Source organism: Diceros bicornis, chromosome 15 (assembly GCF_020826845.1).
Source record: "Diceros bicornis minor isolate mBicDic1 chromosome 15, mDicBic1.mat.cur, whole genome shotgun sequence".
Classification (NCBI taxonomy): Eukaryota; Metazoa; Chordata; class Mammalia; order Perissodactyla; family Rhinocerotidae; genus Diceros; species Diceros bicornis.
This window is the reverse complement of record NC_080754.1, coordinates 6,274,722-6,300,769: the sequence shown is the minus strand read 5'-3', so window position 1 is coordinate 6,300,769 and position 26,048 is coordinate 6,274,722. Positions and strand designations below refer to the sequence as shown.

General features: G+C 42.7%; 1 protein-coding gene across 5 annotated transcripts in view; it reads right to left on the bottom strand.

Moving 5' to 3' along the window:
* Positions 1 to 14,227: 14,227 nt before the first annotated feature.
* Positions 14,228 to 26,048, bottom strand: part of NXPE3 (neurexophilin and PC-esterase domain family member 3) — a 40,956-nt gene continuing 29,135 nt past the window's right edge. For all 5 annotated transcript variants that reach the window (XM_058555721.1, XM_058555719.1, XM_058555718.1 and 2 more), the window contains 2 exons: positions 18,543 to 18,749; positions 14,228 to 15,655 (listed from right to left, as the gene is read on the bottom strand). In XM_058555721.1, the coding sequence (XP_058411704.1) occupies positions 15,105 to 15,655; positions 18,543 to 18,749 (758 nt within the window). In that variant the 3' untranslated portion in view covers positions 14,228 to 15,104. The remainder of the gene's footprint in view (positions 15,656 to 18,542; positions 18,750 to 26,048) is intronic.

Below are 26,048 nucleotides of genomic sequence, written 5' to 3'. Positions count from 1 at the left end.
ACGCAGTGATGAAATCTTGCCAACCACAACCCACATCAGCAGACAAATACAACATGTACAGCCATGAGTGGAGTCTTGTGATTGACAGGATAATTTAATATTGGAATTAATTAATGAGGAAACCTGAACTCTCAGTTACTAAAAAACTGCAAATTTCATACAACATTAACGACAATTACTCGTTCAAACAATTACCCCACCTCCCCCAAAACTGCTTTTGCCACATTTGCTGGACACCTGAGGGCAGGAGTTGGCAACTCCAGCATGCAGGCCAACTCCGGCCTCTTGCACAGCCTGTCACCTAAGAATGGTGTTTACATTCACAAACAGTTACGTCTTAAATGGTTATAGGTGCCTACGTAATACCCTCCATCTTCTTTCTTAGCCTACCAAACCTAAAACATTTAATATTTGGCCCATTACAGAAAAAGTCTGCCAACCCCTGCTTTAAGGAAAAGCGCTCAGAGGCACTGTAGTGTCACGGCTCTGACGCCTGCAAACTCAGCTCTAGCACTTACCAGCTAGTGACCTTGGGCACTTGACACGTCCTAGACAATAAGTGTTAGTTCCCTTCTTGATCCTATAAATTATTATGACCATTGAGTAAATGTCCACCCAACTTGTGTGTGTAGCTGGGAGGAGCAGAGAGGGACAGATTACACACTGGACAGAAGCCTGTCTCATCATACCTTGTGTCTGCACAGCATTTTTCCTCCAGAGCACTTTCACATTTGTGCAGTCAAACTGGTTAGAAAGGAGCCCAATGTATAAAGAAAGTTATAATTGTAGAATTTGTAAGTCAAAAAACTATCATAATGAACAATTCCTAAAGTTGTGCCAAATTGGCCACAAGGTTCAGTAAACGGTTTCTCCTGTTAACATCCTTCCATTTTTCTCTATTTCCAACAAGCATGCTCAAATTCCATCTCTGAACCTCATTCTGGATTTTACAGACTTGTCCTATTGCCCTGCAGAGTGTCCTCTTCCCATCAGCCTACATCATCCTATACAGTTTAAAAGTTCCACAAAAGTCTAGCCATCAGGGTCCAGGGGACCAAAAGACAATCGGTGATAAAGAGGAGAGGGCAGATAGAAACAAAGTCATCTTTTCAGATGAACAGAACATGTGTTCTGTTCACTTTAACTCTCAGAATATCTGACCAGTGATTCCCACCCTCTGCTTCCCCGCACACCTGAGAGGTAAGACACACTCCCATCCGTGACATGCTCTCTGGCCACTGTGATATTCTGGGTGTGTGGCCCTTGAAAACGCTTCCCGGTGATTTTGATTGTCCTGTAAGGAGGAGCTCCCCATCCGCTGGAGAACTCTTGCTTTAAATTACTTTACCCAGTAATTCTAGCACCATTCATACCTCTCAGACTATCTGAACAAGACAGGCCAGATTTAACACGAGTCTTCACCTGTATGAAATACCAACAGATTCAGATTCACCTTTGATTATGATTTCTTAGAAAAAAGAAGGAGGGCGGACTTGGTTTAAATGCCTCTCCTACCTATAGCTGTATTTTATGAGACACACACCATAACCAGCAGTCCTCCTGGAGAAAATTATAGAGAAAGGTGATAGACTTATGTTTGTATGGACTGCTGGCACCCACATAGGTACAAGGAGATGGGAACCTTTAAATACAGGTATTGTAAGTAAAAGGAAAAGAGACCTGACAGAAACCAAGGACTCCATAAATAACCTTCTATGAAAATTACCGAAAAAAAAAAAGTAAATGCAAACAGATAATCTGAGAAGAGTACCCAGATTGCTGAAATGCCTGAATTTTTAAAGAAAGTCACACCTACTTTCTCATAAAGAAATGCTGTTGCAGAGAAGGGACCAGGTGATCTTGATTTGGAGAAAGCACAATTTAAGGGAAAACAGAAACAAAACTAAGTTTTTAGGTTGCATATTTCAAGATTCTCAAATATAAGTGTCTGTGTGTTCATTTATCTAAAGGTATTTGTTAAAGAACAAAATTTTATTTCAAGAAAAGATAAAAGGCAATATCCAGCAATCATCAATTTAAGTTCTATTGATCATAAAAATTACCCTATTCATAGATTCACTCAGCAAATATTTACTGAGCCCTCCTAATGTTCTGGACCCTTTTCCAGGTACGAGGAACACAGTCCTGAACAAAGACAGTTTGCCCTCAGGGCGCTTACATTCTACCGGGAAAGACAGACAATAATCAAATGGCTATAGGAATATAATCCCAGGAGGGGATAATGTGCTGTGAAGAAAAGAAAGCAAGGCCAAGGGAGAGAGCCAGACAGAGGAGCGATTTCAGCTGGAGAGGTCCTCGGAAACCTCCACACTGTCTTCCAAACCTACGTGGCAGCAAAGCAGCTTGAGACCTGAAAACGCGTCTCCCGTCTTCTCTGGCGTCTGAGCAAGCCTCCCAGTTCCACAGCTTCAACTCTGACCTGGATAAAGACTCCAGGTGCCTATCTCCAGCTCTGACCTCTTCTCTGAGCTCTAATTCCACATTGCCAAGAGGATAATCAATGGGCGAAAACCAAACTTGCCATCCTCCGCTTTGCTCTTCTATTCCCACCAAAAGACTACCTTTATTTTTCTAGAAATTTCTAGAGGACTTAAATATTTGACTCTTCCACTCCTTCATTCCACTCTAGAAAAGTCTTGATAGTTCCTTCTCCAAAATGCTTCCCACCTACCCCTTAATGCTCATTCTCACTACCATCACGTTTAAGAGCAACTAGAAATTAGTTTGGGAAAGCTGTGATATTCATGCTTTCCCCTGCTCAACCCAATTGCACCCTATGACCTCCCAAATCAAAACTAAACTCCCATGCTTGGTTTTCACATCCTCTAAAATCCAGCTGCATCGTATCTATCTGTTATGGACTGAATTGTGTCTTCCTGAAATTCATATGTTGAACCCCTAACCCCCAATACCTGAGAATGTGACTGTACTTGGAGACAAGACCCTTAAAGAGGTAATTAGGTTAAAATGAGGCCCTTAGGATGTGCCCTAATCCAATCCGCCTAGTGACCTTATTAAAAGAGACACCAGGGATGTGCGTGCAGAGGAAAGGCCATATGTGGACACGAGAGAAGGTCGCTATCTGCAGGCCAAGGAGAGAGTCTTCAGGAGAAACCAACCCTGCTCACACTTGGATCTTGGACTTCCAGGCTCCTGAACTGTGAAAAAATAAACTTCTGTTGTTTAAGCCACCCAGTCCGTGGTCTTGTGTTACAGCGACCCTAGCAGACTAATGCACGATCCCGTCATACTTACATCTACTGCTCAACACGCAGTCCTTATGAAAGATTCTGGAAGACAGCACACTAATTCTTGCCCCAAACTTTTATCCAAGCTAGAATTCTTGCCTGTAGTACTCTTCATCCTTTGGTTAAAAGCACAGCATTTTGAAACCAGAAAAACCTGGGTTCAAATCCCAGCTCCACTCACTTAATACCATGTGGCTTTAATTAACTTCTCTAGGACTCTGTTTTCTCAACCGTAAGATGGGGACATTAACTGCACTCAGTCAGTACGTAGGTTAAATGAGGCAGTGTACGTGATGTGCCTCGCACAGCTCCTGGCACACAGTATAACTCGATGGTAGTTATAATTCTTGTTTATTTTCAAAGCTCCGTTTAATATTTGATTGTTAGCATTCTAGCCCTTTGGACCACCAGCCCAAGCTGAAGAGAACACAGGAGAAGAGGAGCATCATGGAGTCAGGTTTGGAGCCCTACCCTCCAGGGTCCTGATGCCCCCTGAGGACGCTGGAGTTAACGGGATAAGCCCTGGGAGCCATCAGGGGTTCTGAACCGAGTAAAAGCATGACAAAGCCATTCTCTAGGAAGGATGGAGCAGCCGCCCACTGCAGTTAAGCAGGACAGACACCCTGCAATCGTCAGGGTGACGGGTCATGAAGAACTGAACTTGAGCAGTGCCTACGGGAACAGAAGCCGGGAAGGGTTTAGAGAAGTATTTCAGACACATAACCTATAGGACTGGCCACAGACTGGACACAGGAGAGAGGAGAGTCAGAGGGAACTCTGAGGCCCTGAGGTCGATGGAGTCACAGCACCATGAACGGAAATACGAAGCCAGGGGAAGGACCAGGGTGGGGGGGCACGGAGTCTGATTTAACCTCCATGTCCCACGCCCTGTGCCTCACCTCACCCACACCTGCAGTCTGATTGGGCAATCTCTCTGCCCTTCTCTTCCAGGAAAACCTCAAGAAGAGATTTCAAAATTCACTCACACCAAAACATCAACGTTGACCTTTCGTAAAGGCTACTTGCATTTTAAGAAAGACCCTCCAAAATTAACCACCATGAACTCTGGATAACTGACAAACATAAGTGAGGTATGGGATGGAGAGAGCATGTCCTTCAACATCAGTGTCATCACACAGCCCACCTCTGCCTGCTACAGGCACTTTGTCAGCTGCAATCAGGCACCATCCCTCCATTTTGACACTAGTATTGTGTTTAATCCCTTTCTTAATGCTGGATGCTGTTCAACACCACAGAAAACATACAAAACTGTCTTCATTGGCTGTTTAAAAGAAATGAGATGTCAGCACAGAACAGCAGGGCTGGGCAGGTCCACGATTTATCAGCATCTGCCATCCTTCAGCCACCTCCAGGCCATCCATCACAATGCTAGAGATGCCAGCGGTAGACTCGGCAGCCTTGCCCAGTGATCGTCTTCAGTCTCCTCCAACCCTAATGAAACCCACCTCTTCTACCCTTGACAGAATAGACAGAATAGACCCTTGACAAATAGAAAGTTCTTATAGTCTTCAAAATAGTTCTTCACAGATTAGAAAACAATTAAAGAGTTCTTTCACTTTTTTTCCCATTCTGGGTTATTCGTTACCCAAAACTCATGGAGTGACCATGTGCTTGCACTGCAGAGGTGAGGGAGGGAGGCAGAGGAAAAGAAGAAGAGGGTAAAAATCTGAACTCACAGCATTCCCCTCCTCAAGGTGTTCTCCCTTCAGTAAATCTTCACTCACATTTGTGGATCGCTTTTGTAGCCCCAGCCTTTTAAACCTCCCACAAGCCTCTCTCTGTTTCTTTTAAATATGGGATTCCACAGCAAGTGGTCCACATCTTCAAAAGGATCTGACCCAAATGGATCTAAGTGCATCACCTCAACAATTCCATAGGAGTTATTCCCAGCCATGCACATGTTTGTAAGTGTGTACACCGTAGTATGTAGACCCATAAGGGTGAGTGTGTAGGGGAGGTTGATTTGTTTTAATAGTCGTGGTGCTGAATCATTCAGCAGATTATTTACTCCGAATTTCATATTACTTCCTGTCACTTTTCGTGGACGCTGCCAAAAATTTTTTCACTGCACTCTACCAAATACTGCACAAAACGAGTTAAAACGACATCATCATGGTGTGGCTGCTATTGAAAACAGTACGATGGTTCCTCAAAATATTAAACATACAATTACCATCTGAGCTAGCAATTTCACTTCTAGGTATACACTCAAAAGAATTGAAATCAGGGACTCAAACAGATACTTGTATACCCATGTTCAGAGCAGCATTATTCGTAATAGCCAAAAGGAGGAAGTAACACAAGCGTCCATCAAGGGATGAATGGATAAACAAAATGGGATATATACATACAATGGAATATTATTTAGCCTTATAAAAGAAGAAATTTTTGACATATCCTACTACATGGATGAAACTTGAGGACATTATGCTAAGTGAAATAAGGCAGCCACGGAAGGACAAATAGTATATGATTCTACTTACATAAGGTAGCTAGAGTCGTGGAATTCATAGAGACAGAAAGTAGAATGGTGGTTGCCAATGGCTGGGGGAGGGAGGAATGGGGAGTCATTGTTTAATGAATGTGGAGTTTCAGTTTGAGGAGATGAAAAATTTCTGAAGACAAAAAATTTCTGAAGATAAATAATAGTGATGGTTGCACAACAACGTGAATGTACTTAATTCCACTGAACTGTACACTTAAAAATAGTTAAGACAATAAATTTTATGTTATGTATATTTTATCACAATTTCTTAAAATATCAAAAACACTTAAGGATATAATAGAAGAAAATATTCCTAAAATAAAGAAATATGAAAAAAAAAAAGAAATCACCAGGGCCGGCCCGGTGGCACAGTGGTTAAGTGCACACGCTCCGCTTCAGTGGCCCAGGGTTCACAGGTTCGGATCCCGGGCGCGCACTGACACACCACTTGTGAAGCCATGCTGTGGCGGCGTCCCATATAAAGTGGAGGAAGATGGGCAGAGATGTTAGCCCAGGGCCAGTCTTCCTCAGCAAAAAGAGGAGGATTGGCATTGGATGTTAGCTCAGGGCTGACCTTCCTCACAGGAAAAAAAAAAGAAATCACCCCTCTTCCGAAAGCAGGTACTTTAAAAATTCATGGCAATGATGCAGACACAGAGCAAGACACAGAGACAACAGGCCCAAGAAGAATCTTTGACTTCAATTGAATAAGCATGTGTAGGGCACTTAGAGCTGTGTGTCTCAGCCTTGCTGTCATTATCACAACCCCTAAGGAGCCTTTGCAGATATTTCTTCTCTAATTGTCCCCTGATGAAAGTTTAAAACCACAGACACTCTGTGTATCTGTTTATGTACTATGGTCCTTTAGAGGGTCACAAACCGTTGTAACATCTAAGTATTTCCCCCCAAGAACCAATTTTGCCTCTTGGGGACAACATCACCCTCTTTGAGAAGGCATGATTTAGGGTATTAGCCACTAGAAAATGGGTGCCATGACAAATAGCAAATGTGACGGAAATAATCAGAGGACTGGGGATGCACACATCCTAATCAATGCTAAAATGTATCCAAAAGTCTTACAGTAATATTAACAGTTTCTGCACAATGCTAAACATCCAAACAAAAAGTGAGAAATTCATTTTTAATGTCTCCAAACATCTGGAAGTTGCCATCATGTAGCTATAACATCCAGGTGATTAAGAGAATTTTGAGAAGTTTAATTCAGATATTTGGTATCATGTATAGAGAACGTAGCATTACCGTTGTTGTTTATAACCATGACACAGTTTATTTTCCTACATGGAAAAATGATATATGCAGATTTTATAGAAAAGCAGCATAATTTTTCTTATTAACTGGAACTTAAGGAGCCTTGTAATTTTGCTACTCAAAGTGTGGACCTTGGGCCAGCAACATCAGCATCACGTGGGAGCTTGCTAAAAACGAGGAATTACAAGCTCCACCCCAGACCAACTGAAACAGAATCTGTAGTTCAACAAGATCTCCAGGTAATTCTTATGCATATTAAAGTCTGAGAAGCACTGCCTGAAAAGACAAATACTGAAATCTTCCTTAATTCATCAGCATTTTATTCCTTAGTCATCCAAGTAGATTTCTTTATTACTCCACTCATCTCATACTATAAAGCCTATTGGAAATGCAAACTAGAAAAGGATCGTGCGAAATTAAAAAAAAAAAAAAATCACCAGATAGAAAACATGCAAATTTCTATCCCAGGGGCTACCTCTGAAAGAAGTTAATTCAGGGAGTTAGTTAACTCACTCTGCAATAGCGGGGATGGTAGAGAGCAGGTGAATGGGTTTGCCAGGTGCCCTCAGCTCCTCTCTTCAGAAGCAGCAGCAGTGGCCCTTCACCAGAGGTGTGACTAGGAATGTTCTTCCAAGCCTTAGCTTTCCCGCACAGGAGGAATCGTCCTGAGAGGAGGCAGTGAACGAGCAGCAGGATTCCCCTTTCTTTATAATCCCAGCTGTTGTGTCCAAAAATGGTGTAATACGTAAGAGGCTGCCTCTCCCCAAACATTAGCCCAACCACTACTCAATTCCACCATATTGCTTCACTCTGAGGTACGAAAGATTTTCCGGTTGTCTACTTAAAATGTGAAGGATTATGTGGTTATCAATTAAAACTGTGTCAGTGAAATCTGAACAGGGAGTAGGTGTTAGCCAGGTGGGAGCCAGGGAAAGGGAAGGACCCTTGGGAAATCCGAGCCCTGGACAGAGGATGGCCTCTCTCCTTGTACCTCTGCTAAAATCCCACTGGTCTGGTGGCAAGGGTACTGGGTACGGAGACACGGCCCCTCAGATTCAAATCCAAGCTCTGCCATTTTCTATCTGGGGGACTTGAACCAACTGCTCAATCCCTCTGTGCCTCAATTTCCTCACCTATAAAAAAAGGCTAATTATGTCTACCTCAGATGCTATTCTGAGGGCTAACTGAGATCTAGCTGGTCAACTCCCAAAACAAGCCTTTAATAACTGTTAATTCCCTATCCAGGAACTCCTCCAAGGAGCAGTAAAATATTTTCATTTACCAGCTTTGGAAGGAAAGTGTTTTACCTCACAGACAGCCCCAAATTTAAAGACAGGAAGTGCTTTACTCAGAAACCACATTTGCCAGCTTCAGTGAGTGAATGAGTGTCTTCACTGAAACTGCAGGGGGCATGATGCTCACTGGGCCTGTTGAAGATTACATAACCCTGAAACTGTCAGCACAGAGCTGAATTCCCCTCTTAGAGGTATTCATGTGCCCTCCTCTCACAGAAAACAGTGGAAATTCAAATTGGTTAAAAAGATGCTAAACCACCAAAAATTCCTAGTTCACAAGAAATCACAGTAAAATGTCTATCAGTAAAACTCATAGTAACTTTGAAGCAACTTCAAAAATTGATTTAAGAGATCCAAGAATCTCAGAAATTTTAGAAAACATCCCACTGCCCATTTTAATTACATCGGCCAAGGCCCAGGTAACATCGGGATCCTATTTGTTTAGAAATATCCGCCTTTCTCACCCTCAGGAGTTCAGCATCAGGCCAAGAAAGCCAAAAGGTGACATTCAGCCTCCTGATCTTCCCGTCAACCTGGGGGAAAAGTAAGAGACCACCAGATCAGTGTCAGCTAGGAGCTAAAAGGAAATGGTTTTCTCAGGAGCAATTCATTGTAGGTCTCAGAAAAAGTAGAAAATTGTCCCCTTCAGTAGTGCTCTCCCCTGCTATTTGAATTCTGAGAGGGGGACTTCTTTCAGGACAAAGGAGAATGAGGAAGGTTTGCCTCCATTTCCTCGGTGAGGAAAAGCCTGTATCCAGACTAGATTATGCTGACCACAGTCATCACCTCCACGCTGGAAAGGATGCTGCCAAACACTTACCATTATATGGGATTTCTTGTGCTAACTCATTCCAGAGTCACTCTTCTGTCGCTCCCAGGGCTCCTCGACTGTACCCTGCCCATCTGTGTCTTCAACCCAAACAAAATGATGTTAGAAAGATGATGGGGGAGGGGCCAGCCCGGTGGCCTAGCAGTTAAGTTCACGCGCTCTGCTGCGGTGGCCTGGGCTTCACAGGCCCAGATCCCAGCATGCACCAAAGCACCGCTTGTCAGGTATGCTGTGGCATTGTCCCATATAAAGTAGAGGAAGATGGGCACGGATGTTAGCCCAGGGCCAATCTTCCTCAGCAAAAAACAAAAAAAAAGAAGAAGAAGAAGAAAGAAAGATGATGGGGAAGAGCAGTGGATCATATATTGTATTCTGAAGCCAAACGGAGACTTCAGGGTGATCTGCGTGTTTCCATGATCCGGATGGCCGATGCCTCCTCTATCAGCGATATTGAGGGTAGGAAACAAGCCTGGGAAATTTTTCTCTCCTTTGTCTAAACAACCTACTGTCCAAGAGAGGTAAAAAAATATTCCACCTGACCAGATAATGTATGTCTTTAGAAGCCAGATTTAAAGTGGAGGAATATACATTACCAAGTGCATAAAATTTCCATCATAAATGTCATCCTCTTTGGGATACCCCGACCCTGCTACAGCCAGTTCACTAATCCCCGTGGAGAGACTCTCTGATCCATCCTACCTAGAAATGTGCTTTAATTCGCACAAAATCCCTTAAAATACTTTATTCAGATTGTTATAAATCTGAGGGTCAAGTCATCAAATTTCAGGCTTCGCTCATTCATAAAATGGTCTTGTAATACCTGTCTTCGATTTTATGGAAGTAACATAAGAATGAATGAGAGCATTCTATACAACATTTCGATCTACTCAGATATATTTGTCCATAAAGATGTGATTTTATGCCCACCCTTGGTGGGAAGGCAGGCCTCTAAACCCACACGAGGACCTCCTGGGAGATTGCGGCCTGGGGGTATCCTTGCTCTGCATCACTGACAAAGATCAACTAACTCCTTTCCTCACCCAGCCTATTCTCCTCCATCAGCATCCTAGACCTTCCTGGGCCTTAAAGGCAAACAGATATGATTCACAGTCATTACCAAACTATAAAAAGCATCCCGGATTTTCTTTCCCCAAAAAACTGCCCCCCAATATTTTGCCCACAAACAAGTATGATTACCCAAATATCAGAAAGTGACTCCAAAGGAAAGAATCCGAATATGGGGGGGAATAAAAGCTTAGCATTTAAGACACTTTTTCATACTAAATATCAAATAATAAAAATATACCTCTGTTTGAAGAGTCAAGTCATACAAATACGTAAAGGCAAATCAATTGTTTCCAGCTGTGATCAGCGATAATCGCCCAAGTACGTGAGCGCATGAGAAAGACGACCAGTTTCCTTTTGAGGTTACATGATAAGCAGAGCAGCTAGGCAGCCTTTTTCTCTAAGAACTCGTGGCCGGAGGAGGCCAGCCCTCTCCCCGGCCCCCTTTATAGGGTTCGCGCGCTAGCGGGTGGGGGCGGGGGGAGCTGGGGACCCGTTTCTAAAACGCAGGGCACGGTCAGACTCTGGTTGGAACGGGGATGCGTGGGCACAGAGGGGGCGGGAGGGGCAGCCAGGACGAGGTCGGTGGACTTTTTTCTGCACACTGGAAATTCCCAGGCCGAAAAGGTACCGACCCGCGTCCCGGACATTCCCCGCGAGGGCCGGCTCCAAGACCCGGACTGGAGCCGCGCACGGGAGTCACAGCACATCTGCAGACGTTTTTCTTAGGGATGCCTTTCTAAACGTCTCCCTGACTCCACTGCCGGGCATTAGGGTTGCCTCCTCGTCGGATTCACCTTCTCTTTTCGCGTTTTCTGTAAGGCCCCTAATTGTGTGTGCGCGGGGGGAGAGGTACTTTCTACAACACAGCTTTTTGAACGTGGCAATCGAAAAGGAGGGCCGCTGTCCTGCGCCTTCACTGACAAATCAAAGGACCAGGAATCCGCGACACAAAGCAGCGGTCCTGTAACGTGAAGATCACGTGATTTTCATGGGGGAAGGGGGCGAATTTGACAGAGAGGCAATGATCCATTGTACAACACCGAAAGGAATTCTCCTATGACAGTTGGTTTCACTGTGGCTTTTTTTCCTTTTGGGACACTTGCTCCTGTCATCTCTGTGCTGCTTGCTTTTTTTTCCCCAGGCAGTGTTAAAAACCAGCTTTATAGTCAAGACCAGAAATGTCCGGCTCTCCAATAGCAATGGGCATCCAGAGCCAAACACCAGGTCCTTAAAACTTGAAAACAACAGATGGTCTTTCTCAAAGAAGCCTGACTGCCTCTCACATAACGTAGAACATCGAAAAGCAAAATATAACACACTTAAGTTCACACTTTTTCCAAACCTTAAAACGTTGAGTGCTCTTTGAAGAGACAGGCTAGATGGAAGCTGGTGAAGTGCCTCGGGCCCTCCTACCTCTGTATCCGAGAAACTTCTGCCCTCAATAACCCTCTCACCTCCCACCATGCCCACACGCCTAGGATTCCTAAGTGCCCCTAGCACCCGGGACTGTGGTCTCACTGTCACAGACAAAGAGAGCACCTTTGAGATCATGGTCACTTATTTCTTCACACTGAAGGGTCAGGCATTCTAAGTGCATGAGACTCCACTGTAGGCATCGACTCTGGGGAGAATGACGCTTAACTTAACACAAGAGAATGAAGACACTTCAAGTGGCATTTCTAGTATAAGCAACTAGCTAATGTTTAAAAGCCGAGTTTACCCAGACCCAGAAAGATAATGCTGAGCTTTATTTTTTAGGGGGCAGGGAGGCTTGTTTCTGTTGTTTCCTTTGGGTATTTTCCTGTACCTCTCATAATTGTTCCTTTAATAGACTCACCAGAAACAGACCCACCTCTGGCATGTAACACATGGATAGGTAAAGGCTTACCATATACATTCTTGTCAAGCACCCTGATGTATCAATCTGAAACTTAATACCTGTAGCCAGGAAGTCAGTCAATTAGTATTTAATAAAATGATGGTTGTTCAGAATAGTCAAATGGATTATATGGGAACACCAAAGTTCTGTTTTCTATTTGCTAAAGAAATGTTCCTCTTAATAGGATAACTTCTATGAAATATAATTTGCATAGAAGGCCTTTATTATGGATTCTGTCTTTCACAAGTAGCATCAAATCAATCATATAAGTTCTCAAATAGGAGATCCACTAAATGAAATTAATGCTGTTGTTCCAAAATACAAATCCATATTCTAACCCAATGAAATTGTATATAAACCACTGTTTTAATATCTTATTATAAACCTAAATGTCCAACCATAATGGCCAACTTATGTAAGTAATGATAACATCATTAACTGAACTGTTAGGCAGACTTTTATAGTTAAGTTATGAAGACTATTTAACATAGAAAAATATTTGTATGTTAAGTAAAAAAACACAGATACAAATTACATATTCTGTGATTACAGCTATGTAGTTAAAAAAAAAAACCTGAAAGAAAATACACTAAAATGCTAATGCATTCAGATGACAGAATTATGGATTCTATCCATAGATTATCTTCTTCTAGATTTTACAGTTTTTAAAAATTACGATGCCCTACATATTTATAATGGAAAATATATACTTAAAACAAACTTTATTATTTTGCTGGCATGCTAATATTCACAACTATGTTGTATTGGCCTAAAATAAACTTTTCAGAAGAAATTAAAACATTGTATCTAATTGTTCTGAGAAAGATTTAGGTAATATATCAAACTCTACACTTAGGCATTTTTTTAAAACTTCCACACTACACAGTAGAAAGACAAATTAGAAGAGGGACAGAAGTGAATGAGAATACTTCAAGAAACTATGTCATCAAATCTTTAGGACTTTATGTCACTAAATCAAAAAATAACAAAAAGTGGACAAGATTACAAGAAATCATTACAAGAAGTAGCATCACTCCAAAGCCCTGGAGAGGAAGTGGAAATTGAAATTCCCCTGGGAAGATGATGACTCAGCCTCCTCTGGCAATCTTTGAGAAAATGCTCAGAAGTTCTTGCATGAAAAAGTAAACCTCTCTTTACAAAAGTCCAAGTTGTAGTTGAAAAGGGCTAAGGACTCGCACCTTAGTTCAAATCCAAACTCGAGTTCCTCATCTATAGAATGGAGATAATATCACCTCACTATTGGGACCATGACAGATCATGACAGAATTAAACGTGATGGGTAAAAAAAAAATGTGATGTCTATTATTTTCTGAAATAATTTTATAATTATTTTCTGAAATAATAGACAAGCAGTACCATTTCCTTAGTTCTATCTTTTCTCTTCCCTTAGTGTTTGTCCAAGTGTAGAATCCCACCATTCCATCAGAAGCATTGGGCATTTGTCACAAAGGTGGATTGCACAATTCCCAGAGGCATAGCCCCTAATTCTGCATTTATATCAAACATTCCAAGCGATCCTTAGACACTCTAAAGCTTAAAGACCATTAAAATTAAGCTATCATATATTTAACTCTTCAGACTTCAGAAAATAATTAAAAATCTTCCTTCCCATGGTGGCCCTCAAGGCTAGGAAAGGAAGATCTTAGCATCTCTGTTTTAGTTACAAACCCAAATTCTTTGACCCATTCTTCTAAGAGTGCATATTTTCATGCTTTAAGCATCTGTCTTTATCTCTAAAGCCTCCCCGGTTTCTTCAAATGTCCATTTTGGGATAAGAAAACTAAACTGTAACATATTGTGGCTCAAAAAGAAAAGAGTACTTACTAAATGGCCCCAAATTAACTTAAACTCATTTAAAATTAATAAGATAAAGACAGTCAAGTAAAATTGATAATTCAGTTATTTTAAGACAGCCAGTAGGCATAGCAGCTTTTTACTTCCAAGCATGAGAGTGTGTGTGCCTTATGCCCAAATCAAGAAATACCTGCCATAGAGTTCAATATCTAACTTTAATTTCCAATTAGATTTTAATTTCTAATTTTGGTATGCAATTCAAAATAACAACCAAAAAAGAAACACTGGAAACTGATGGAAGTAATTTCCACAACTTTATAACAAACAATAGCATTCTTTACATGAAAGTCAATTCTTAAAACCCTCAAACTTCAGAACACAAAAATAGATTTCCCTTTATAGATTTCCCCCCTTCCAGTTCCAAAAGTGGTTATTTTAGAATAAGGATTCATCACGTAAAGTTTAGCTGAATCAAATAAATAACAATCACCCAATGCAACTGTCGATTCAACGCATGGATTTGACATATACTGCTTTCAGATTTCCCTTTTGCTTCTTTTCCAGACAAACACAGGACAGTGTAAACAGTCTCACTGAAAATCCTGACCAACGACACTAGCTTCTTCAGTTAATTCAGAAAAAGTGGGTCATCAAGAGAAACTCCTGAGACAGAGTCTTCAGTGTGGTACAGGAGCCACTGACTATGAGCCTCAGTAGTTCACCCGAGAAGGTGGACCAAGTGTGCTATTCATGCAGATATGCTCAATGTCCTCTACCAGATAAGCTACAAGCACTCTATGCCAACCAAACCTGTCCCTTCCATTTAGGTTGGAATATTTCTCACACTTTTTAGCCCAGTAATCTCCCCTCCCAGAAGAAGCTAGTTCAAACACACTCATTAGCATCTTTGGTTACAAGGGCATTATAGTGTAGATGCTGTTAATAATAGTTCTCCCATGGCTAAGTCAAGATTGGAAAAAATCCTATAGGTAGATATAAATGTAAACTTGCATTTTCTAAGCTCCTTACAAGTCATTATATAAAGTCTAGCTCTTTTTGAAATTTTGTACATATGAATGGCACCCATCTCTCCATGGGGCCACCATAAACTTTCTGTAATGCAGTTGGTGGAGAAAGTCACTGAATGTGATTTCTTCAGTCCCCTCAGGGCAGGCTAGGTCTCCACAGGGCAGACAAAAGACAAGAACATGTCCAGTTGGTTCTTCACAATAACTTCATCTGGATGTAGCTTGTGGGGTAGATAATGGGCCAGGGTCATCTCCCAGGCATCAACGAGATATACTCCAACCCCTGAGAACATCTTCCGAAGGATGGTGTCCAGCTGAAAGTTGTACCAGTCGCTGTTGAAAAGGCTCACCTCAGGCCCCAGCTCTTGGGCGTTGGCTGTTCGGATGACTACTATGGTCTTAGGACTTCGATCCAGGAGCTGGACCACTGCTCGACGGATGTTTCTGAGTCGCCGGATATACACTTCCAAGGGGAAGGTGCTGAAATGAGACCATACAGCTATGGCCACCACTGTGTTCTTCCCTCCCACGATGCCATTCAGCTCATTTGCCACATAACGGAGCTCATTGCTAAAGACAGTGGTGAAGCGGATGGGGGGACCATGGCAGCGGTATCTGAGCAGGATGTTGTGCTTCTGGTCCACCGCAAGGAAGGGACCCACATTCTTGGGACTACCCAAGTTAAATTCTACCAAATCTGAAACGAGGAAAACTCAAATTCATAAAAATGTTCAAACCAAGCACATATATTTTGATTATTCTTTACTTAGTGGCTTCAAAGAACAGTTTCTAAAATAAAAGTACAACAACAGAAAGGTACGATACAAACGTACAGGGAACACCTATGTTCCTTCCTCCTGGCCCCTGGGCCTGCGTGGGCCCTTATTCTAACATATTTATTATTTAAATCACCCCATAAACATGACATTACAAGTTATACCATCAGTGACAGATTCTATACCTATGTCGATACCTCAGAAGCAAATCACCTGTTTACCTCTATTAGAGGGTAAGAAATCTTCCTGTTTGCACTGATTGTTGAATATCTAAAAATAAACTTGACATTTACACATTATTGTTCTAACAGATAAATATTATTTCTTCCAGGACAAGGGCTACAACTTCTGCTTTTTTATGAACACATAATAGTAACCAATACCTCTTTTTGCAATAAGCGAAAGAAAGGAGCAACCCTGTTTCTTTGACTTTCAACTGGATGGGGAATCACGTTCATGTCTGAGAAGTTCCATCTCTGTCATAAGAACACAGACAGCAGCACAGGTGGGAATCCCTTCGCTCCCTCCCCTTTATCTAAGATGTGTTTCAAAGTCCAGCTCCTCTGAGATCTTCTGAAGATCCCAGGAATTGGTGATTATTCTCCCTTGTAACTCCTTAAAAACTGTCTTTACGGGGCCGGCCCGGTGGCGCAAGCGGTTAAGTGCGCGCGCTCCGCTGCGGCGGCCCGGGGTTCGCTGGTTCGGATCCCGGGCGCGCACCGACGCACTGCTTGGTAAGCCATGCTGTGGCGGCGTCCCATATAAAGTGGAGGAAGACGGGCACCGATGTTAGCCCAGGGCCGTCTTCCTCAGCAAAAAAAAGAGGAGGATTGGCGCGGATGTTAGCTCAGGGCTGATCTCCTCACAAAAAAAAAAAAAAAAAAAAGGAAAAAAAAAAAAAAAACTGTCTTTACAATTCATCACTTAACCCATGCCCCATGAGGAAAGAGTGTCTGTCTCATACCCCTAAATATTCCTATAAGTGCCTTACAGAGAACAGACTAGGTAACTTCTGGCAACCCAATCCAATTAACACTTCCTAAGCCCACATTCAGTGCCAGCCACTACGGTGTGAAAAGCCACCAATGTTCAGAGGGATAAGTCACAGTCCTTGATCTCAAGGGGTTTATAGTCAGTTCTGAAGAAGTAGCATCAAACGATGATTGTCCTATATTACGCTTAAGGGTTAAAGTAAAGGTTTCACTTTTTTCTCCGTGCAGTCCCAAGCTCCTAGTCTAGTCTTTCCTACCTAATTCATTACTCCTTAGCATTTGGCCCCACTTAAATTGAATAGAAGGTCAAGCTACCCTTCTCTCTTTTGATAAGATCAAGCAGTGACACAAGGCTTCATCAGGTGACAATCTGTCTGCACAGGGTAGGTGGAAAACAATCAAGACATTCAATGTGATCATTGCTATGAAAGGAAACACCAAGCCACATCATTAGAACTTAAGAATCAGCCAACTACAGACCCCTGGAGGGCCTGCTTGGTCAGCATCAAACCGTGCCTCGCGTCATGCCACACAAATTATTTCCCTCCTCCTGACTTTTTTTTTTTTTTATAATTTTATTTATTTATTTTTTCCCCCAAAGCCCCAGTAGATAGTTGTATGTCATAGCTGCACATCCTTCTAGTTGCTGTATGTGGGACGCAGCCTCAGCATGGCCGGAGAAGCGCTGCGTCAGTGCGTGCCGGGATCCGAACCCGGGCCGCCAGCAGCGGAGCGTGAGCACTTAACCTCTAAGCCACGGGGCCGGCCCTCCCTCTTCCTGACTTTTAACTTACACTTTATCAACTAGAACTCAGCTATGTCTCTTCCAATAAAAAACAAGCAAAACAAAAACAAGAATTAACTTTACTTCTGGGGGTCATATCTACTTCCTCCTTGCCTTCTTAAAATTAAATTTGAAACTAGTTGATGTACTAAATAAAAGAGAAAAAAGAAAAACATCACAAACAACACCTGACAACAAATCATGGGAATCTGCTTTATGAAAAGTGCTGCCCATATATAGCCATCAAAAACAGTTTCCACAGAACTCTTTGTCAGCTCCCTAAATTGCAAGCAGGGTCTTTAGTCCTGCTGCCCGGAATCCATCCCTCCTCACCCATCCACACCCCTTCCAGGAAGAGGAAAAGGCCCACTGTGAATAAGAGATGGCCCTCCAAGGAGCGGGGTTCTATTCCGAGTCTGGAGAGCAGCCCCAGAGCCCAGCGGTGATATCAGGAAGCTAAGAATGCTGGCACTCAGCAAGCCTCCCCGAGAAGGAGCCAGCTCCATCTCAGGTCACACCAGTGGAAGGCCCAATGGATGACGGAGGGATGGCTTTGCTGCGTGGAGGCATTAAAATGGACCGCAGTCAGTTTGGCCGCTTCCTTCCAGTTAAATCTATTATAAACTTGGAGCTGAACCAAATAAAACTAGGAGAAAAACAACTGGAAATGTCCACCTCTGTTTTACAGACCAGAATATTAGAAGTGAAAGACATCTGTGAGGTGATATTCTCCAGTTGTCTCATCTCACACATGGAGAAATGGAGCCCTGAGAGTAAATGTCCAGGGTCACACAGCTACCCAGTGGAATGAACTTCAACAAGAAACCAGTGCTTCCAGCAACACATCACAACCCCACCGTTGATCACAAAGCATCACACATCTCCAGGGTTAGGACACCTCTGCAGTGCTACAGAGAAGTAACTGCTTCCTCGCCTGATGCCTTTCTTCAGGCACTGGAGCGAGCCTGCTTCTTTCAAAGCTGATTTTGTACATGCGGGAAAGAGTTATGAAACAAAAAGCAAAGTACCAACCTGGAACAAATGTAGTAAGGTATTCAAACCACTGCCTGATTGTCGAGTCACCAAATAAATACACCACTTTTCTTTGCAAGCATTCTGTAACGTTGTCAGGGTCATTAAACTGGCGCATCTTAAACCTTCTGGGCCTCCACTGATCTCTGTAATAATACCCGGAAGGAAAAGTTCCTGAGCCTTGAGATAGGTCAAAGTTGTTAGTTTCTGAAAAGAAAAAGGAAAAAATAAGATATTCTGAAACATTCCTCCAACAAACCATACATGAAAAATGTTCCAAGAAACACAATTATGCCCCTCCGTTTGTTAGCCTGCTGGCAAATGGGCAACACTTCCTGCTGTCACATCTCAAAGAAATCCCAGACTTTCCCCTCGCTACAAAAGGTTCTCCTTTGCACAAAAATGGGAAGATCTGAAATGGGGGTGAGGGTGTTGGGGGACAGAAGGGGAAAGGGGGACTTTGAGCATTCCCTCTGATTATTCATGTTTCTATCAAAGCCAAAAATAAAGGCAGGCAAAAACCGAGGAAATGTGTCAATATAAGCATTGTCCTGCATTATTCCAGAACAAAAGAGTTTCTTATCCAAAAGCCCGTGAGGCAAGTAACAACTTAGATTCATATTTTACATATGCATAGTAATATAAGTCTACTGTTTCGCAGCCCATTACAAGGAGAGTTTTAACCCACGGGTCCTACAATCAAATATTAATTCAGAAAACCACCACTTAATACAGAGAACAAGCCAATGACATACAGTCTAAAGAATTATTCCCCACAATACAAAAGGTTCAGAAGGTCTTTAGGCACAACGGACATTAAAAATGCACCAGCAGTGTGTACTCACAGCTGTAGCCTAGCTACACACAATCATACGAGCACCAGGACATCTCTCAGAGGGAGAGTCAACACCCTTCTGCCCTAACAGCTCCCTCGGAAAATGCCACTGTGGAAACAACACGCTTTATGTGCTTCAAAACAGACAGACAGAGAGCGCTAATATTTCTTGCAAGTTTACTTTGCACCACTGTTCTGTGCAATTCAACCTATTATCTCATATGATGCTCACGATAATCCTTTAAGGTAGGTCCTATTATTATCCCTACCTTTCAGAACAGGTAGGCAACTTGACCCAGGCCCCAGAGCCAGCATGGGGCAAAGCCAGGACCTGATCAAGCACGTGAGCTCCAAAGCCCGTGCTCTTAATCACCGCGCCACACCGCCACTCAAAACCAGACGTTTGTAGACGCCCTCCATTTTCTCTCTGGCTTTTTCCCTTTAGGTGTACACTTACTCATGTCTAACAATCAAATCTATAATCATCAAAAAACCACCAATCATTTTATATCAATTCCTTACATGCCCCAAGGTTCAAACCTTGCTCATAATCCAGTAATTCTATAGTCTCACCTGTTAAACACAATTCAAAATCCAAATGCTTACACGACTCAGAAATTTAAGTTTAACTGAGTCCCCTATTTGTGACTATTTTCAGTTTATTTGACTTCTCGATATCATCCGTATTACTCAAAATTATTTTGGTTTTATTCCCTTCAAAGAAGATGCTGTATTTGACAGTACATATTTAATCTTTTTTCTTAGGCATCTGCTAACTCTTTGCAGGTTCAGGGCCAAAACGTAAACAGCATTTTTATTTTTTTTCCCCCCCAAAACCCCAGTAGAGAGTTGTATGTCATAGTTGCACATCTTTCTAGTTGCTGTATGTGGAACGCTGCCTGAGCATGGCTGGAGAAGCAGTGCGTAGGTGCGCGCCCAGGATCCAAACCTGGGTCGCCAGTAGCGGAGCGCACACACTTAATCGCTAAGCCACACGGCCGGCCCGGTAAACAGTATTTTTAAAAGCTTTATTTGGCAAATGTGATTACCAAAGAAAAAATGGGGAGTGGGGTAAATATTTACTTGGTTTACTTAAAAACAATTTCTCAACACGTGCCTGAGTGTGGCTTCCCCACGTTACCACACCGTGCCCGCAGCTCCCGCATCACAGCAGCTCCTCAAGGCTACACAGGCCAAGGGCTCCTGACGATGCCTGGGGCCCAAACAAAATATTTACTAGGATGGGGGCCGGCCCCGTGGCTTAGTGGTTAAGTGAGCGCGCTCCACTGCTGGCGACCCGGGTTCGGATCCCGGGCTCGCACCTACGCGCTGCTTCTCCGGCCATGCTGAGGCCGCGTCCCACATACAGCAACTAGAAGGATGTGCAGCTATGACACACAACTATCTACTGGGGCTTTGGGGGGAAAAATAAATAAATAAAATCTTTAAAAAAAAAAAAATATTTACTAGGATGGGAATTTACAGTGATTTTGAAGTTACAATTTTTACTGGCTATTCTGGGTACAATACATGTTATAAAGAAAAGTGTACATCACACAGGAAACAATTACCATTTCCATTCAAATGTTAATTAGATTTACTACCAGAGTTAAGTCAAGCAAAGCAAATCAATGACTGAACCTGAATTAATCTTTAAACATGCAGCGCTAGGTAAAACAGCATTTTTACATTGAAATACATGTGCCTACACTGCCCTCTTACGGTCAGCTGGGACAAAGACACTGCCTGACTAAGGATTTTAAGCGGTCTGAAGTTGTTTAAAAAGTCAGCATTTCTCGGAACTCAGATGCATTTTCAAGTAAGATAACTGAGCTGTGAAAGCCTCTTAAATCGATAATATAACCCCTAATGTACTATACATGTGGAATAAAAATAATTAAAAAACAGAAATGAATTATTACTCAATTTTCTGGTTATCTTGAATACTGATGGCCAAGGAAGAAGTTACAGGGAGGGGGCTGGAGAGGCAGATATGAAGATATTCATGAGAAATCAGAAGGGAGAGTTTTCGTCATTTGCAAGTAAGGTCCCGGCTTCTCTAAAATGTCTTGGCTTCTCTTTAAAGCCCATGGCTTACATTTTCCTCCAAAGGGCGTCATCCCATGTCACTCATTAGCCATAATGAGGGCTATTTGGGCCACAAATGGGACAAAATGAGAGAGACAAATTTCCCTAAACTCGCTAGAAAGAGCTTGCGGAGGGGGATACAGCATGAATGAAGGGTGGGAAAGGTGTGTGCACACAGGTGCGTGCACAGGTCCCTTAACTCTGTGACATGGAATTATCCGTAGAAGGAAGAACAGTAAAAGGCAGGCCAAAAGGGAGCGCATGGTTCCTAAGGGGAAAAACAGAGAAGGTAGAGGAGAAATGGAGTCAAACAATTCCTTGACCAGGGAACAGGAGCAGAGGAACACCTGGGTGCCACCTAGGGAGATAAGGAATGAGGATAGCATGTCCAGCTGTGTAGCACACCCTGTCTAGTGCTGGCAAGATGAGAAGGGCCCAGCTACACAGTGATTACAGCGGCTTGAGTCTACCCTTGAATTCCCTCTACAAAACCCAGGGAATTTGGTTTTTTTCTTTATGTTTTAGTTCCCTATAAGCTAAGCATTTTACAGAGGAAAGTTTAAAAGGCTGTATAGGTACAAATACCTGTAGATTCAGAGAATGTTGGAAAGGAACTCAGAATAGCTAGTCCAAATATCTTTATTTATTTTTTTTGGTGAGGAAGATTAGCCCCGAGCTCATATCCGTTGCCAATCCTCCTCTTTTTGCTGAAGATTAGCCCTGAGCTAACATCTGTGCCCATCTTCCTCTATTTTGTATAGAGGAAGCATAGCTCGATGAGCAGTGTGTAGGTCCGCACCCAGGGATCCAAACCTGTGAACCCTGGGCCGCTGAAGCAGAGCACGCAAACTTAACCACAACGCCACTGGGCCAGTCCCCAAATATCTTTTAAAGGTGAAGAAAGCAAGTCAGAGTGACTTGCCGCAGTTTCTCAGAGAGCTGTCAAGGCAGGCAGTGGGGGAGGCAGCTCTGATTACAAAGGTCACCTTCATTACTGACATGGTCCTGGCAGTGGGCTTCCTTCCCCAAATGACTTCAGTTAGCTGGACTTTATATGCAGGATATGAGCCCTTCAATTTTCTAAGTTAACTGGATCTGGACCTTGGTTTCATTATCTATAAAATTACTAGTTATTCTGAAGGGTTGCTGGGAAAATTCAATACTGCAGTAGTGTGAAAGCATTTTTTTTTTATTGTGTTTTTTTTCCTGTTAGGAAGATTGGCCCTGAACTAACATCCGTGCCCATCTTCCTCTACTTTATGTGGGACAACGCCACAGCATGGCTTGACAAGTAGTGCGTCAATGCACACCCGGGATAAGGATCTGAACCCGAGACCCCTGGGCCGCCAAAGCAGAGCGTGTGCACTTAACCGCTACACCACCCGGCCGGCCCCCGAAAGCACGTTTTCAATAGTAAAGGGCCAGTGCGGAGTGCTGGAAATAGTCTATATGCTCTAAACATTCTCTATCTTGACGTGTGGTAGTCACTTGATAAGTTTTCTATTGCTGTGTAACAAATCACAATTAGTGGCTTAAAAACAAGGGGCATTTATTTCTTATCAACAGTTGCGTAGGTCAGGAGTCTGGAGGATGGCCTACTGGTTTCTCTGCTCAGGTCTCACAGGTCCAAATCAGGATGTCAGAGGGCTGTGTCCCTTTCTGAAGGCTCTGGAGAAGAATCTGCTTCTAAGCTCATTCCAGTTGTTGGACAAATTCAGTTCCTTGTGCTTCATTTCCTTGCTGGTTGTCAGCCAGGGAATGCCCTTCAGCTCCTAGAAGCTGCCTCCACTCCTTGCCATGTGGCCTCCTTCATCTTTAAAGCCACCAACGAAGGATCTCCCTCATATGGAATCCTTCTCACACTTCCCATCTCTTTCTTCAGGAAGAACCTGGTCCCTGTTAAGGGCTTATCTGATTAGGTCAGATCTATCCAGGATAATCTCTTTTTTTTAAAGCCAACTTTATCCTATACTACAACTGAAGGGAAAGGATTGTATAAAGTCAGGGATACTGGAAGTCATCTTAGAATTCAGCCTACCACAGTTACAAAGATACGTAACAAAGGGAAAACTCCATTGTCCTTTCTGCTTATGCTCGGTGTACACTCTTGTATATATTTCAACAGATAAGGAAAAACAGTAAAGGGCTATAAAGATGTTAATACTTATTCTATTGCTCTTAGATCTAGTCCTATCCTAAACTCTCAGTAAGCTCCCCAAAAATATGAGTTCTACTTTAGCTGTTGTTGAGATTAGAAGCCATTAAGGTCCCTAAGCCATTAGGGTATTAATGGTCTGGGGACGACAGGACAAGTGCTTACGAAAATTCAGCAGTAATTCTGATACTGGGAAAGCCTGTCAGAAACCAGACACCAGCCCTTGCTAAGGTAGTCTCGTCTAACTAAAAGCTGTGTTTCTTTGCTTTTGACTGGAATTATACCCATGCATGGGGGCAGCACTGGCAATCTCAAACAATCCCCCAGACTCTAAATATGCATCTTAGAATAATTTTACCTTGCAGGAAAATCAATTAACTAATACAGAACAAAATTTCAAAGGGAAAAAAAACTCTTCAAAATACAAGATTCATAGGTGAAATCATAAAAGTGGAAAGACTATGAACCCTTCCAAGGCGGGGCAAAGAAAATACAAGATTAGCCTGAAATATTTTGTGCTGCCAGAAAGTAAAGTGCTCAAAAAAGAAAAAAAAAGGATGCGAGCATGTTGCATGTCAAAAGGGCACAGAGGCCAAACTGAAAAAAGCTCCCAATTGCTAAATCTGGAACACGCGGAACAACAGAATGGAATAAATAACCATGAGTCTATACTGATGTAATTAAATAAATGGGAAAGAAGAGACAATTCTTCCTCACAAATTCCAACTAATAAATGTCTTAAGAATGAGAGATGTTAATAACAAGCCACCATTAGAACACCACAGAAATGATTGCTGCAGGCAAGATCTATCGACGAACGCTAAAATTAGTGGGCAAAAGTTTAAGCAGAAACAGAACATTTACACTCTGTTTTAGTTTCCTGTGGCTGCTGTAACAAATTACCATAAATTAAGTGGCTTAAAACAACACAGATTTATCCTCTTACAGTTCTGGAGGCCACAAGTCCAAAACAGTACCACTGGGTCAAAACCAAGGTGCTAGCAGAGCCATGCTCTCTGGAGGACCTAGGGAAGAACTGTGCTCTTGGCTTCTCTAGAGCTGTGTTCTTTGGCTCATGGCCCCTTGGCCTTTTTTTTTTTTTTTGAGGAAGATTGGCCCTGCGCTAACAACTGTTGCCAATCTTCCTCTTTTTCTTTTTTCTCCCTAAAGCCCCAGTACATAGTTGTGTATCACAGCTGTAGAGCTGTTGCAAAGTTTCTGTCGCCATGTAAGGTAACACTCACAAATTTCAGGGATTAGGATCTGGATATCTTTGGGGGACATTATACAGCCTACCACAGTCTCAAAGTATCTCCCTAGAATACTGAGTAAATACAAAGATAAAAACGGTAAGTTCACAGTGGAGAACGCTGGCAGACAGCACTTTAACCAAGTGATCAAGGTTAACATCATTGTCAATACATATCGACATCACATACCCCTTAAAAGGACACAACATTGTTTCTGTGCTATTCTTTCCAAAAATGCATAACCTCAAACTAATCACAAGAAAACATTAGACAAACCCAAACTTAGAGACAGTCTAAAAAATATCTGACCAATGCTCTTCAAGAGTGTCAAGGTCATGGAAGATAACGAAAGACTGAGGAAACGAAAGACTGAGGAACTGTCACAGAGGGAAGACCAAGGAAACACGGTGACTAAAGGCAATATGGGATCCTGCACTGGCTTCTGGAACAGAAAAAAGGACATTAGTGGAAAAACTGAAGAAATCCAAATAAACTCTATAGTTTAGTTAACAACATTGCACTGATATTAAATTCTTAGTTTCAATAAGTCTTCTGTGGTTACTTAAGATGTTGGCATAAGCGGCAGCACGGTGAAGTCTATACGGGAACTCTGTACTATTTCTGCAGCTCTTATTTAAGTCTAAAATTATCTGAAAACAAAAATTTAAAAAGAGGATGAAAGGAAGGAAGGAAGGAAGGAACAAAGGGAGAGAGGGAGGAAAGAAGGGAAAGAAAGAGAGAGAGAGAGGATTTGAGCCCTTCATTTAGGATCTTTGAGTGCCCCCTGCTGGTCACTAGGGTGAACTTCAGTGAAGTTCTGCCAAGCTGACGACTTGGATATCATATAGAGCAACAGTCCTCCTCTTTTCTTTCCAATCACTTACCTGCTCCGAGATGGTTTTCGCAAAGCCAGGCTATTCTGCTCCTACAGATTCATGGTTGCTTTCTTCCTCTAAAAATCCATCAGAAGCCTCACCAGTTACTGAATCTGCCTTCCCCCTAAACAGAACAGTACATCACAAGCCAGCAAGCACTTCCTGATTGAAGCCCAAGACCTGGCAGGTGCAAGAAAGCCTTCCAAAGCTCCTGCCTCTGCCCCCCTGGACACCCAGGGACGTCACAGGGCAGGCAAGCCAGACCGCCGAGGCTGTGGGGGAGGACAGATGCAGGCGTGGGAC